Raw genomic sequence first — 17,189 nt, 5'->3', positions numbered from 1 at the left:
ATGTGCTTATTTCTTAAAAAATGTATATAAAAAAAACATTCGTTTGTTAAACATTTCTGACAATGGTACTTGAGCAGGAAAATTGTCAAATATTTTGTCAGCCACTCGTATCTCGGGCTCATCCCCCCGCGCATATTGAATGCCTCTATTGTCGCATGAAAATTGAATTTCCTATCCGCTTGACTATTGATTACCATGTCCAAACGTCGCACACCACAATATCCGTTCGGCTGATGATGCCCTGGCCTTGAGGGTGGTGCTGGCTGAGCTAGCCATTTCCGTTGTCCACATGGCTTTAATTACGCGCTGACTGCATACCCAGAAATCGTCCTACCCGATCACAATTCCCGTCGAAATATGACAATCAATGCTCTGGCCGTTGGCTGTTAGCTGTTTAGCCTCTAGGCCATCATCAGTCATGGGCACTTTTCGCACAGTGGCATTAGTCAAAAGCTAGTTGGCCAATTTCGGCGCCTCATTTGCAATGTCAACAACTGTTTGGCCTGGTTGGCAATCAATGGGATTTGGCCTGCTAGCTAAATGGTAGCCAATTCCAAAGAAAAAATATTCTGCCCAACTCACTGCCCACAATTGTCATCAAATACGCCTTGAGCTCTTCTTTTTCTGAGTACCATGTCGCATATCATTTGTGGGTCATAAGTTGCCTGCTAATGAGCCGAGATTTGTCCGAGGGTCTTGACACAGGCATCTTTTGTAAAAAAATATTTGTTAACAAATTGAATGTGTCATTGGCAGGCACTTATTTTTTCTCATTTGTCTCGCGAACTGTCCTTTGGCCAACTATGTGCTTAAAGCTTCTGCTAACTAAATGATATGTTAGTTGGTTAGTAAGGAAACTGGATAAAATGGGGTAAGCGGCCTGTCTAAGTGTAGGTGTCCCGGCAAATAAGTCGCTCGGCTTTGGATTTATACTGCCACTGTTTATGTGTAAATACTTTCTTTTAATCTGCTAACATATTAACTAGAGAAATATATCATACATCTGATAAATACCTGAAACGCCTTGTCCAAAGGCAAGCCGCAGACCTTTTGCTTTGAAGTTTGTTTCTACGAAAAATGTAAAAATCAAATTTAATTGAAATTTTTTAACTTTTAGTTAAATGTCAGAAAATGTCAATTCTTTTAAGTATTTACCAACTGGGTTTCATCGAATAGTAATGCAAATTTCAATTATGTTGTTTTTCTTGCAGTTTAAATCCGACAGTAAAGCGTCTACAGTAGCTACTCTACGTTAAGAAGAAAGTAACATTGTCGAAGCAGCAATCAAATCATTTACACACACAAAAACATAAAAGTAGCTCACATACGGAAGCAGACACGCCTTTAATAAAATAACAAAAATCGAACGCACAATGAAAAACGACGTCGTGCGATGGAGGAGGCAGCCGAATAACAACATCAGCAACAGCAACAATTGCAACAACAACAGCAGCAGCAGCAGCATCATCAATTGCAACGTCAACAACAAACACAATCATCAAGGACGCATCAAAAACAACGCACTGCATAAAGTTCGGCAACATGTTGTAAGCAGAAGAACTTTTTGTCAGCCCAAATCAACACCTGCAAGTGTTGCTGCAACCATTTCCTCCTTGCAGCAAGGACAACAACAAGAGCAACAAACAATCGTTGAATGTGATATAACAAATTTCAATTTTAATTTAAATTGCAATTTATTCAAAAATAGTTTTTTAACGCACAACAAAACGAAACGCATTCGCAGCAGACATCCAGAATGGTCAAAAGCGACGTTAACGTCGACGCCGACGCCGCTGGCGACGCGTACGTGGTCGCTGACTGCGACGTCGACGTCGACCGCAATGCTGCTGATTTTGCAATTTAGTATCGTAGTTTTCTTATGTAATTTTAATGTCGGTTTCGCGGCCAAAGTGGAGCCCGGTCACGCCCAGTCGCCATTGCTCCCGCCCTATATCCTCGACTATGAAACGGGCGCAGCCAGCAGCAGCAGTGGCAGCCCCAGGAGTGGGCGCGCAGCTGGCGGGGGTGCTGGCCATTATACGCACACCTGGGCGGTCCACATACCGAACGGTGATGACAATGGTATCGCCGATGCCGTTGCCAAGGAACATGGTTTCGTCAATTTGGGCAAGGTGAGTAATAAATCAATACAATAAAAAGTGAAACAAAAAACAAATTAATTTCAATATTTATATACCGAAAAATTTAAAAGAGGACTGTTTTCTGGTATAATTGAAATAAATGAAACTGACGTGCTGGCAAAAAAGAATATTTGGAGTGGGGCATATCTGAAAACATATTTCGATTCCTCTAATATTGGTTTTTATTACTTTAAATGTTAAATTTTCCCTAAAGCAGTTTCAATCGCAATTGCATTGCTATTGATAGAGTTCAAACAAGACGCGTATAAATGTGTTTGTGTATATAGGAATTCTTGCAAAAAAATTATGCCCAAACACATTTTCTTTAATAACTTTTGTATTTCTGCACCGATCTTGATGAAATTTTCAACAGTAGATCTTATTGAACTATGAAATATATGTATGTTCTCTGATTACTATAAAATGAAAGATATTTAATATATACATACTATTCTAGAAGCAACATGTCAAGTTTGGTGATTCTAACTCTTCTTATTGACCAAAAAACTATTGGTCAAAAACTGGATTTCGATATCGATTTTGATCGATTACTTGGAAACGGGGCAAGTTATCGATTATCGGAAACAAACTGCTCGGGCACTATGAGGACCTACATTCAAAATTTCTCTAGAGTCTAGCTCTTATAGGTTCTAATGCCCTTGCGTTCATAAATACGGACAGACGGAAGAACGGAAAGACAGACAAAAAACTAACATGGCTAGATCGACTCGGCTGTTGATGCTGATTAAGAATATATATACTGAATTGGGTCGGAGATGCTTTCTTCTGACTGTTACATACATTTGCACAAATATATTATGCCTCTTTTACCCAATTTTAATAGGTTCTAGATATAAACAGAAGCAAATATGAATTATATTTTTGAAAGCTGTTTCAATGTCAAGCTAGAATTTGAATTAAAGAACGATCAAGCCAGTTTAAATTAGTTTACTTTACCTGTACCTTCATTTTAAAATGGTCTTTAATCGCATTTAAAATTGTTGTTAACAGCCGGGAATCGGTTCTTAAAGCTATTTTTAATAGTTGTTAGGCCACTTAAGCAATTTAAACCTGTGTCTCAAACCACTTTCAAACCTACTTGAGCTGCTTTTCAACTGATTCAAAGCATTTGTGTTACGCATTCCAACCTCATTTCTACAGCTTTTGAGCTTTAGTGCTTTTCCCTACTTGATTATTAGACTACCCTATTTCCTTATTGCATGGTCTGTTGCTTACAGTAAGTCAACGGCTGTCCGCTCATCCTTAAATAAACGACCACCCTTTGATAGATCTCACACTTGTGTATATTCAGTAGGCAAATTAAATATTCGTGCCATTCCAAATGTTCTCAACTGTGCCCGCAAGTTTTTTGTGTGCAGGACCCAACTAATGTTAAGCGTATACTATAGCTGGGGACTTGGCAATCTGACCCGCATCAGTTGATGATAAACTTTTAAAATTGCAACAATTTGGCCCGCAGGCAATGGGAAGAGGGGGCTACACGAGCAGGGCTAGGTAAACTTGAGGCAGGACCTCTCGTTTGGCAGTTTAGCATATCATTAGAACACTCAAATGTGAGACTTTTAAAACTTTATGCTACACATGCATACACTCGCATGTACATCAGTACGTGCATTCATACACTCACTTGTAAATCTATTCAGTGCGCATTTGAACTAACTTTCAGGTTATGTGAGTCCAACTACATTTCCATGGCTAGTGGCTTAGATGAGAGCTGTGTTGGGCATTTCTATGCTGGACAAAGTTTGATGTTTTTTTTTTTTTCAACACACATAGAAATCTTTCTCCCACCTTTTTGTCTATCTTAACCAGCCAAGTCGATGGGAGATGTGGAAGCTGGCTCTTGGCCAGGGCTCGCAGGTGCTGCGACTCGTCTATTGCTTTGGCAAACTTTAATCTGATCTCAGTCAAGCGACAACGATTCGCAAAAATCCCTCAACTGGTACAACTGTCCCATAATTGAAACACAGACAACTCCCGTGATCTCCTTCTCCTAATCGACAAAGTTAGCGTTAAGTAACAAACGGCAGACGCACAAATTGCCAGTAATGGCAGCAAGCAAATATATACAATATGTATCGTAATAAACTAGAGTTTCACGCTTGAAATTGACCACTTGCGTGTATTCAACATTGAATTGTCCATACGGACGGACTGACAGGCAGATGGACCGATGGACAGGCAGACGTAAATGTCGGAGCTGCCACCTATTTGATTTAGTCTAGTTGAGGACTTGAGGACTTCTCTTTATAAAAACTGTTTATCCTGACTGACTGACTGATGGGTAATTAGCTCACATTCATACTTTAGTTACCTTATGTTACGATTCAACCAAGAAATGTATTGCATTCCTTTCTTTCTTAAAGAATCCTGAGATTGATCGATTGCGTATTAATTGCTTGGTGTACATAATGCATATTCGAGTCGATTTTAAAACTCATGGGAATTTTCTTTGTTCAAATACATAAGATGTTGATAAAATGAGTGCAGCTTTCTTTTATTCTCAGATCAGAAAGTTCTTAGCCCACCCTCGTATATACATAGGTATGGGAAACCGCACTTACAATTGACATTTGAAAGTTAAAATCGCTGTGGTAGTTACTTTTGCGGCTGCCCGGGGTTAACTGGAAACTTGAATTCCTAGTTGGCATTTGAGTTTTCAATTGAGACGCGCTCAGGTGGCGAAAACTGTCAACGGGAGCCTTTTGTTTGGCCACTTACTTGAGTCGGCCAGATCCAAATGGAAATTAGTATCATTCACAATGGGCGCCCATTGTATTAATTGGCAGCTACAAAAGCCCAGAGAACTCCAATTATTAAGAGAAGTGCAAAAGTTTTTCGCTCAGCTTTACAGCAAGAATCATTTAAAATATTTCCGTTTGAGCGCCTGGAATTTCTGTTAATGTTCCTGTTTCTGCTCGGCGGCAGTTGCAAGTTAATTGAAAATTAATTTTAAATGGCATTGTTAAAGTGCATAGCATTTACATAATTAAACAATATCAGATGACTGTAAAATTGTGCGGATTTGAGACGAGGGGGAAAACTAGTAATGAATGTGGCTTTAAACAACTTCACTTCGATTTGAGCAAATCTTAGATATCTGAAGTGCTCATTTGATTATTATCACTTCTATAATTTTGTTAAATACGCAACATTGTTTAAATGTCGCTGTTAAAAAAAGCTTAGCGTATATTATCACAATGTTATTTGCAAATTCTTATTCAGAGCGATTAAGAAAATATTAATATGAGTAACTGCCCGTTGTATGTTTTTTATATTAAGTGTGTCTGTTCTTGATTGTGAAAGGTCGTTGTTAGAGTGTCACAAGTTTTGCTAATGTTTAACCCGATTAACTCTTATAGTGACGTTGTGTAAAGTGATTTTGTAAAAGAAAAGTTTGGTTCCGTGGATACTTAAAATCTACCCAAGCTGCCTAGATCTAATCTTCTATTCAAAAATATGTTTCAAGTGCATCAAAGGAAATTAAATGTTGTAGTCGTGTTAGTCTTGTGGTGAGAATCTTGAAGCCGAAAATTCAATTTTCATTTAATAAACCCGCAGTTTTAATCCAAGAGCGGTGAACTTTGTGATGATCGTGTCAAATAGATTAGAAAAAATACATATTCATTAGGTTCCTATGTAGAGATTTGTATGGATGGCTGCTTTTTTTGAGAAGTGTGAAAACACCCCTCAAATAGATTTGAACAAAGATCTTTGAAAATGATCTTCAGGCCGATCGGATGGTAAATAAAAGAGTTCACTACAAACGTTTTTCGCGTTTTCCACACATGCCGGTGGAATTTTCCGAAAACCCGTCTTAACGTACACCTACATCACATAAGGTATCTACAGTGTTCAGCTCTATCCACGACAAACAGATTTATATAGAAATGTTACATATGAATTATAAATATTATGAGACTGACAGCGCTGCTAATATTTCTCCTATTTTCGCTGCAATTTCTATTTCTTTATGTTGAAAATGTCATTTGACAAAGTCAGAAAAACTTGGGCCAACCAACTGTGCAAAGCAAGTTACAAATTAAACACTAGTAACAGCCAACAACAAAAACTATTGCAATAACAGGAAAAACAAATTAATAAACATTCAGCCAGCGACTTTTTGCCATTTGCTGTGCATTGCGCATCCCCATCCTGAATAATTTGTTTTACTTTTTGTTTTTGTTTTTTTTTTTCATTGTATTTAGCAGTGGGCGTGACACAGTCAGGAACTTACAGTGTTTTCCCACTCTCGCAACGGGACCCCGCACTGTTCTGCCCACGCATCGTTGTCATGGTAAACATGCAGAACTTTTAATGAAAACTAAGAAGTGTATATGCCTTATGTAGTTTATATGCATGTTTGTTTGTTTGTGCATATGACATCAATTTGTACACTGCTGTATAAACTTTTAGCACTGGAATAATGATAAAATACAACCTCAAAAGTTGTATTTCCAATAGGGGTTTTGTGGAGTACGGAGATTGATACGGATGGTAGCATTTAAGTCCGCTTAAATTTAATTTCCTTTTTTTTTTACTGATTTTAAAAACTCTTATGGAAAAATATCTTTAATTTGGTTATGGAAAATATAAAATTGAAATATAGCTAAATAATATTTAGTAAATACACTCAACAACTAATAAATCCTTATAAACACTTCAAAGCTTCGCCAAACTTTTTTAACTTAAAGCAAAGGACTTGAAAATGTTCACAATTTCTAAAGTCTTCTGTGTAGCTTTTGACTTGTTTCCACTTTCAGCTCGAGTCTCTTACTCATTTATTATGTTTCCAATTAAGCACGAAGCTTTGGGCTGTGTCGGCGCCGTCTTTAAGTAACTTCTGACAAATGCATTTTTGGCGCACAAGTTGTTCAGATAAGCCAAAAGACAATTTATACGCTGCATTAATATACCTGACTGCCTGTCGGCCAGAATACAGCTTTGGGTAAGCATACACCTCAGTAGGTCCTTTGAGGACGCTCAGCTGTGCGCCGATTGCCTGTCAGTTGCAGCGGCTTGGAACAGCCTCTCAGATCCGTGCCTGCTGCTGTTTGTCATCGCTTATCAGCGAATGCAAGCAGGCAACATCCCTGACGGTCTTCTGGCCAGTCTGTACGGGACGTGGCTCTGGACTTGGCTTTGTAGTTAGACGTATTAACATAACACTGGCATTACAACGCCCCTCTCTTCAGCCGTTCGCTTCTATTGTTCGTGCTGTGATAAATGTTATCTTTGTCCTGCTGCCAGGACTACGCTTAGCTCCGGTCCATCAAATTAATTGAAATGCTTCTTGGAAACGTTTGCAGCCTCACTTTGTTATTTGCTTTTTGTCTTGTTGCGATTTTGTTCCTGCCTTTTTAATTAATTTCCATGACGGTTTTCTTTTTACGCGATTTTTCTCATATTTCTTTTTTATACCTTTGTCACGCTCTTAAGCTTACCACAGGTTAATTTTGACGCTACTTCGATTACACTATTCAACAAAAATACATTTTTCGTTTAATGAAACGGATTTTTATGCCCTAGAGCCATTAAAAATGGATAAAAGGGTTATAATGCATTTGTTCAAATGTATGTACCAGGCAGAAGGATCGTAAAGGGTATATTTTCTTGAGCAGCATCAATATCCGAGTCGATCAAGCCATGTCCGTCTGTCTGTTCCTACGCAAGGATTGCAGAACCTATAAGGACTAGAGACTGAAATGCGGAATGTGGGTCCTGCCAGTCTATGCAGTACGAGTTTCTTTTCGATAATCGATACCTTGTCCCGTTTAAAAGTTATCGATAAAAATCGATATCGATATTCTACCTCTATGTATTGCAGTATCAATGTATTGCAGTGAATGCTAATTCGTAATGCGGATTTTTAACTTTTCCCGAATTTTTGAAATCAACATTTTTCGGAATAACAATTTAAATATTTCCTACACGGTGGATATGTTCATGTTGGTTTAACATATCTATTGAGTTTTTATTGGGGAAAAGCATTTTAAAAAACTACAAATCGCCAAAAATTACAAAAAAAAAAAATTAAAAATATATACATTTAAATTGTATGTATAAAAAAATAAACCGTTCCATCAAACGCGTTGCCCAGTGTTGATGATTGTCGTTGATGGTTTGTCATTTTCCGCTTTTTCTTTTTGCTGCATGCACATTGCAGCTATCGCGTCGTCCACATTTACTTTCTTTATTACATTCGCATAATTAAAATCACGGTCAATGATGTGTAAACCAGAAACCGCTTTTCTTCCTGCCTTCCTGGCCTCCTGCCTGTCTGTCGCGTTGCTGATAAATTTAATTTTCATCTCGCAAAAGGATTTTTTCTTGCCTTTTTTTTGGCTTGTTGATGAAGGTCAACGGCTCATTAACTTTTGTTATCGCTGCAACACCAAAATGAATGCGGTAACATCTTCAGTAGGACTTCTGACGGATGCCACACGCTCATTTTTAAAATGCTTTATTGAAAAAGGTAAGCTGAATTTCCTGTAAAAAGGGCTTAAAACGGTCAAATGCCGCTTTTTAAGAAGCCCCGACAATGTTGAAGTTATTAGTTGGTCCTCTATAGCACCTAGATCAAAGGGTGTTTTGACGTTTTTCAAATAGGCAAAAGTTGCCAAGAAAATATCTATATAGCACCTCTCCCTTAAATAAACGGAAAGTTTTTAAAAATTTTCTAAAAGGAAGAAGTCTTTGACATTGTAACAAGATAAAATTTGATCAAGTTAATAGAATTCCATTAAATGTAATTTGGCAAATCCAACTCCCCAACAAATTAGCTGCGTTTAATGACTAGCCGCCAAATTGGCAATTTTAATTTAATATTTTTTTACCCTGCAACATGTGATGCACACACTTTTTTATTTTCTGCATATACGCAGAAAGTTGTGGCAGTTATTGCAGCCTTCTGTCTGTGTATCCTCTGTATGTGCGGGCGTGTGCTGCCCTTTACCTCTCTCTTTCCGTGCTGTGTGGCTCATGGCGGATATCGTTGATAAATTTCGAGTCAAAAACTCGGAAAATATTTATGACTTAACTTTTGTTTTCTAACAAAGCAACATGCGAACCACACAGGCACGCACACAAGCTCACACACAAACAGGCACTGCCATTTATCTGACGAGTGCTTGGAACTGGCTTGCACAATAGTCAGAACTTGGCTGCTGCCTGTTGGGCTGCTTCTTTGCTCATGCAAATAGCAGAAAGGATTTTGCTAGCTCAGCTGTTTGTAAATGCAAGGAAGAAGCGGCGACGGGAGCAGCTCATGCACAACTTTAATCACATGACATGAAGAAGTACCAAAAGTTTATATATTTTTGTCATCGATCCACAAGTTGAGGCAGAACTTGACAGTGCAATTTGCTGCCAACTTTTGGTTTGGGCCGTGACACCTAATTGAATATGTAAACCAGTATGCGATTGAGTGTAAAATGAGTGGCTTACACACACAGACACCCAAACACACACTCACTCAAAATCTCTTAAGCTCGAGTTTTGCGCAAAATGAAATTCAATTGAAATAGTGAAGAACATTTTTTACACTTTTGCCTTAAAAATTAAGTTTGCAACTTTTGCGCCACAAATGAATGAAGTGAATGAGTCTATAAGTAAATGTGCCCCAAGCAGCTAGAACATATTACAAATATAACATATTAATATGTATGCATGTGTCTGTCTGTAGATGCCTTTTGACTGGCAGCAACTTTTTAGCCAATAGCCGAAAAGTTGCAACTGCCTAATAAATATTTCAAAAACTCATTTTCAGTTTTTGCGTGCTGCTGTTGACTTAAAAATGACTTGAATTTGTTTTTCGCAGTTCCAAAAAGCGGCATGCACTTTTAAAGCTACTGGTCTTAAAGTTCTTAGTTTAACTTGGCAACAATTTCCGGCCTTCAAGAGATTGAGATAGAGACAGCTTAATGCATTTTCACAGCCGGACAGGGTTGCTAACAACGGTCAACAGTCATTGTAATTTTGATGGCTTTCCAACGAGCAACACAGGCAATTGTCAATCATCATAATCATCAAAATGCTAGGCAAACTGGCAGTTAGATTAACCAGCTACAAGATGTAACAGCGCGTCCCTTAATATTTGAAATATCTTTGCCATTGCTGTGCAATAAATTGAGCAGCGAAATTATGTCTTGAGTGCTCGGGGTAGTTAATTGATGGGCAGTAATCGAAATCATGTTTTTTTTTTTAGCAAATCTCCTACCTTTTATACCCTGAACCCATTAAAAATGGGTATAAGGGTATATTGTATTTGTGCAAAATCCAAATGTATGTAACAGGCAGAAAGAAGCATCTTAAAGTATATATATTCTTGATCAGCATCAATAGCCTAGTCGATCTAGCCATGTCCGTCTGTCTGTCTGTCCGTCCGTCCGTTCGTCCGTATGTATGAACGCGAGGATCTCAGAACCTATAAGAGCTAGAGGCTTGAAATTTTAGATGTAGGTGCTCCTAGTGCCTGCGCAGATCAAGTTTGTTTCCGATAATCGATAACTTATTTTGGTAAATAATTTTGGTAAATAATAAGAGCTAGATTCACCAAACTTGACATATAGCTTCTAAAATATAATATATATATGCATTTGATATTGGAAGAAGAGGGTTCAGGGTCGGTAGCTCCCGACTAGAACCTCTTACTTGTTTAGGGCTAAATTCTTTAAACTTGACATGTAGCTGCTAGAAAAAGTAGTATAAATATATCAAGTATCTTTCAATTGTATTGGCCACCAACTTAATGCAATTGACTTTTTGAAAATATATAAATATTCTTTAGTACCATAAGATCCACTGTTGAATTTTATGTTTATGAACACACAATTTATTAAATTCCATCAACAGCAAGTACGATTTAATTGTTTTCTGTGCTGCTATTTAATTTTTTTTTTCTTATTGAGAAACAATTCTTGGTGTGGCTGTTAATTTGAGGCGGTTGCAAATAGTGTGGTCTGCTACGAGTTCGAGTCCAATTGAGTTATTTATTTATTTATTTTTGTTAATCTATTTTTATTCCTGCGAACGCAAACGAGCTCGCAGCGCAAGCTGCATTTGGTTTTATAAGAAAAAAAGGGTAGGGTTCAGGGTATTTCCTAATCGGAAACTCTCAATTTGAGCCTCTTACTTGTTTAAATATGACTTCTTAGAGAGTTCATAAAAGTACGCAACAGGTTATATTATAGTGGTTAGTATTTAAACTTTCTTTAGCTTTATCTATTCCTCTAGCTTTATTTTTTGTAAATTCAGCTCTCGTTTTTTTGTTTCTGTGCTGCTTAATACATTTCGGCATACAGGGCAAATAGCTTAATAGCTAAAAATCTTAGCCACTTTCCAAAACGAAAATTAATAGACACCTAACTTTGCTACGCCTTTTATTAGTTAACTTTCTTTGGCAAAAATGCTGCATACTGGCAAGCGATTTATTTAGATAAATCTTTTTTGGATATTTTTTTAAGTTAAAAATCATTAGAGTCGATATTTTTTATCGTGTACATTCTGTTCTTTCTTTTTTATTTGCTGGCTACTCCTCTTTTGGCTAGAATTTTGCCGCATTGATAATATCCTCCCTTTCGCTGTTGGTTGTCGCCTCAATTGAAGTGAAAAATTGCTAATGGTCACCGGGCAGGCGGCTTCACACAAAGCAAGCGCCAATTGGTAACATCCCACTCTCCTCTCCACGGCCGTAAACACTGTAACAGTGACTGCCTTTAAATTGCTGCTGTGATTTTAATTAAAAGGCCCAAAGCACAGAGCACATGGCCCGTCGCAGTCGGAGTAGCAGTCACACTGAGTGAACAAAACATCGCACCATATTTGCTAAGGTCAAAGTTGAGTTGATTTTAGGGCTTTTTTAATTGCCCCAATAGCGGAAAAAAAACTGACGAAAAACCGAAGCGGAATGAAAATTTATACATTGCTCAATCAAGCATGACAACTTTATAGCTCAGGGCATGGTGGAAACTTGAAATTGTGGCAAATATTTTGGCTGCATAAATATTGGCCATGTTTTCTGCCATCTGATACCCTGCTAAAAGAATGTGATAAATTGAATTTGATAATGCTAGGCACAGTCATTAAGGCAACTCTTAGCCTTGACTATCTATCTATCACGCATCATCGTTCTCAGAGATTTTAGGAGCCAGGAGCCTCTTAGATTCTTAAAAATCATGTCAAATCTACTGAATGTTAAGGATATCTGAGTCGATCCTAATTAATCGAATAAAAATATTATAAGATACGAATACTATTGTATGTTATCTAAATATTATAAATGGTTTCGTAGCCTACAGAAAAAAGGAGTTATTTAAACAACTTTTGCCTTTGTTTCGAGCTCAGAGTTTGGTACAGGGCACTTCTTAGTCGATCACTCATCCCAATCTATTCAATTTGCTCACAATTCTTTTGTTTTGTGTGTTTTCTTCGCTTAGTCAAACAACTCGTTAGCAATTGCATTTTATTGGCGCTAAGGTAGGATGGCAAGCGCAATGAAACGATGATTGCACAATCAAATCATCGCTTTACGCTTGATTAAAGGTATGCCATGTTTGCCATAAGCTACCTCTAGCAATTAAGAAATTTTCGAAATATATTATTTGTTGATTTCCAACTAAATTTATTCCCATGACCTCCACACAAATGTGCAAGCAATAAAAACAAAAAAGTTTACCTGAAATTGGCTGCAAAAAAATAAAAAAAATGGGAAACATGTAATAAATGTATATAAATGCAGCAAAAGCTTTGCATTGTTCAATGTGTCAAAAATGCAATTAAAAAATAAGTTGAAAACTTTACGTTCAAATACTTTTATTTGCATTCATCATCAAAACTCATTCTTTACATATTCAACTCAAAGTAAAACTAAAATAAATTGCAGCCAATATTAAATAGTGTACACCCCTAATTTCGGATTTCAAATTTTTAACAGATATGACGATAGATATATAATCCGAGATATGACGCGGAACAACTCATGCAACAGTCAACTGACTGTCATATACTTAATACCGCTACATTAAAATCATAGTAAGAGCCTTAACAGACGTTAACTACATCTGCTCTTTCAAATAAATTTAAATACATTCTTTATGAGTGGCCACATGCTACGTATACTTCACTCGATTCGTCAATATTGCGCATACGTCGAGTGTGCGCAAAAGTTTTATCACTTTTCAGTCATTCGGTTTTGCTTTATTCCCGCTGCGTAATTGAATTGCAATTAATTGGCCACAACTTTCGTAGCGATTGTAATTGCGGGTACTGCTGCTGCTGCTGCATTTCTGTTGACCTTCAATATTTGTGGTCAACGGCCAGCAGAAAATGCCAGAGGTGCCAGAAGCAATCCATAATGTGACAATAAATCATTGAGTAGCTCCGTCCATGCACACACCAACAAGAGTGGGACGTCTATAGCACAGGTGATAGGTTGAGAAAGGAGCCGAAGAGTACAGGCTTGAGCTGGCGTTTGAATATTTTACTGAGTTATTAGAGCCCACAGACATATATCATGTCTCTCGGTGCATGGATTGGCATTTTAATTGCCAGGCACTTGAAATTGAACTGCCAACTTGAATGTGAAGCAAATGAATGAGCGAAAGCTGAACATGCACTCAATTTGAATATGAATTGACAACAATATTCATAATGCATGGGCAGGGAAATAAAAAAAAGTTTTCTCATTTGTAGGTTAATATGTGTCAATATTGCTCTTTGGTAATTACCTTCAGTTACTCAGTAAAAGCTCAATAATTATTCATTACTTAACGTAAGAAGTTCAATAACCCAATTTATTCAGGAAAATATATATATACTTTCTTTTTATAATGTTACTTCAATGTAAATACGGTGTATTTTTTATATATTTAAATATTTTTTAAGTATTTAAATTTTTTTTCAAATAATTTATTGATCAGTTACTGATTACAAATAACCACGCGTCGTTTGGAAAATGTTTTATTCATTTATTTAATATTTTACATGATACATTTTCTATCTGCACGCATAACCGTAAGAAAAACAATAAATAAAATATTTTATTTTAACACCTTTTGGATATTTGTCTTTTCTATTGTTATCTAGCTTGCGGTTAGCTCTGTAACTACCCTTTGGGGACAGAAGCTGCAACAGCCTTTTGTTTGTTTTGTAATTACATTGAAATAAAATCAATTGCAGGCCAATAAAATAGATTTATGAGGACTCTCAGGCGTTTAAGTGGTTGCTTAATACTCGTTTCAAGCCGATAGCAAAGCTCGATCTGGCCCTAATTGATATTTTCGAAGTGTATTTGAAATAATATAAAAATGTTGCATAAATTTGTATGTATGCCATATATCTTTAAATAACATACACCTCGTTTTTATAGGAAAGGTAACATGATTATGCAAAAATCAATATATTTCTAGATACGGCAAAAAAACCACAATGCATTTTTGGCTGTTAAATTTTTAATCAAAATGATGAAAGTATTTTGAGGAGTGAAATAAAATTATATCTCTATCACTAAATTGAACGGCATGCTAAAAGTCTCGTTAGGATTTGGCATGCATTCAAAAAGTTGGCTGCACAAAAGCATTTCGTCCTGCGTCACATGACATTGAAAAGTTGCCCAGCAGCAGCAAAAGGACGCACTAAACGGATGGCAATCAGTGCCGCCATTATGTGTTTTGTGAGCTTGTGTGTGTCTGTGTTTGAATTGAACTTAGCCGCTGACCTTAGCCTGCTTTCTGGGTCCGCACCACAGCAGCCCCCTCGCTGGCCGCCCACTTAGTCATTTTGCCATTTACTTGTTAGTGGCACTACAGCAATATATATATATGTATAATGTTGCATATTTTTAGGCTGTACCTTGTGTACTCGTCCATGACCGGCGCTGCAGCTACCGTGCGGCGTTCAACGTCAACGACAAGTGGCCCACTCAGTGTTACACTTGAACCATAATGAAAGAATTTGCTGCCACCAGCATAAGAGAGATAGGGAGAGAGGGAAAGAGTGTGGGAGAAAGATAGAAACACGGAGAGAGGGAGGGAGAGAGAGAGAGAAAGAGAATGAGAAAGAGAGACGGAGATAGTAAGGAAGAAGAGCTACATAGCATTGCACTTGGTTAGTTTTCAGTGTGTGTGACATTTGACACTTGTCTGCACTTATCTATTGCTTAACATACACAGGCACAAGACTCGTCGTTAGAATTTAATATTAACTAGTAAGAGGTTCTAGTCGGGAGCTCCCGACTAGGGGATACGCTGAACCCTCTTATTCGCGCAACGCTCTCGTTTGTAGTAATAAAGATCAATTTAAAAAAAAAGTTCCCCCGGCAGCCTTAACCTGTTAACCATTTTCAATGGGTTCAGGGTATAAAAACGGGAAAAATACAAGTTTAAAGGTCTATGGTGTATAAGGTGTGTAAGGTATAAGGTGTATAAAGAATGTGTCTTAAAATGTGATAGGCATCTTTTGAAAGTATGCAATTTAATAATGGTTTGTTATATATTAATAAAGGTATTTCAAGCTTTAATTTGGTGTCCAGTTTTGTACCAAGCGTTTTTAAGGCAGTAAGCAATATAATATATTAATTTATATATCAAAATGATAGTTGAAAAAAATATATAAGATACATAGCTTGATACTTGAAAATATATTTCTTTAAATTAATTTAAATTTGGTATGAAACTAAATACCTCACAATTAAATTATTCTCATGTTGTCTTAATGTGTTTAAGGTTTTAAAATACAGCTTTCTTATAATTTATTGTGCTATTAACCTAAGTTTATTAAATAATTAAACAAATGTGTTTTAATTGGTAAAAGAACTTTTATTAAGAATAACGCCGACTATACGAAACAATCAATGCACTAGCCCATGCGATAGCCTTTTTTTGTTGCATTTGACACCTTCATAGTCAATATATCGATGTCGTTGCTCTTTTGCTTGTTGTAATTGACCAGGTAGCATTTCACACGTGCCACAAAGAAACCGTTGATCCGGCCCAAATATCATTAACACGTTTTGTCAAGGGGCATAAAAGAAGTTAATTTATTTTTGCTCGGACATACAGAATGTGTGTCCTACGGCCTATGCCTCGGCTGGGTAGTAAGCATGTTATGTACCTGGCAATTCAACACATTAACACCTATTAGTGACCGCGTGCCCACACACTCACAAACACACGCAAACACAAAAGCCGACTGGAAAAGTCAACGAGGCAGTTGTGCAAATGGCCACATAAATAAAAGCGCCTGTCTGCCAAGTTATGAACAATCACGACGACGACAACAATGGCCCGAACACACACACACAGTTGCTCGTATGAATATATGTATGTGTGTGCGCGCTATTGTAATTAAGCTTTTGGCTTTGGCTAAGACCAAGTGGCGCCTGCATTTGAAATGGCGCCGCTTTGGGCTATTTTTATAGCCAATGCTGTGCAATGGAGCGGCAGAAACGTCTGCCCAGAACACATACATTTGCACACATACAACTACACCGACAAAACCACAAGCACACCCGTACAGGTGAGAACGCATTAGTGCTAGCCATAAACGACGTGGACATGGCCCAGATAAGAACAGCTAGTTGGATTAGAGCGTATGTGCGTTGGGTATACAAATCTCAGAGTTAATTAAAAGTCATTAGGGTGCCGCATAATTGCAGCTAAACGAAATGCCATACGGCATAATCGAGAGCTGAGAGATAAGAGCTGAGATTCATAAAAGCTCAGTTAACAAAAAAAAAAGAGCATCTTTGAAGTAGCTTTGACTAAACTAAACAGAAAGTAATTAGCAATTAGGATGAAAGCAAACGTTAGTTTTTAATAATAAAAGGCTACACTTACATCAAATCAAATCAAATCTTACATCAAATCAAAATATTTGGTAAATATAATATCTTATTGATTTGATATTATTATTGTTTATAGAAAAATAAGACGATATAGGTATTTTAGATAGCTTTAGATTTCATAAAAAACAAACAGACAGATGGAAAAAAACTGAGTTGAGTCAGCACTTCACCTCCGTCACACATTT

General features: G+C 37.2%; 1 protein-coding gene across 2 annotated transcripts in view; it reads left to right on the top strand.

The window, feature by feature from the left end:
- Positions 1–17,189, top strand: part of LOC115770948 (furin-like protease 1) — a 188,260-nt gene that overhangs the window by 113,115 nt on the left and 57,956 nt on the right. For both annotated transcript variants that reach the window (XM_030716408.1, XM_030716409.1), the window contains exon 4: positions 1,212–2,132. In XM_030716408.1, coding sequence (XP_030572268.1) covers positions 1,374–2,132 — 759 coding nt within the window. In that variant the 5' untranslated portion in view covers positions 1,212–1,373. The remainder of the gene's footprint in view (positions 1–1,211; positions 2,133–17,189) is intronic.

Source organism: Drosophila novamexicana, unplaced genomic scaffold (assembly GCF_003285875.2).
Source record: "Drosophila novamexicana strain 15010-1031.04,08,12 unplaced genomic scaffold, DnovRS2.1 tig00004560-arrow-pilon, whole genome shotgun sequence".
Classification (NCBI taxonomy): domain Eukaryota; kingdom Metazoa; phylum Arthropoda; class Insecta; order Diptera; family Drosophilidae; genus Drosophila; species Drosophila novamexicana.
The sequence above is the reverse complement of the archived record's forward strand: the minus strand, read 5'-3'. Positions and strand labels throughout refer to the sequence as shown.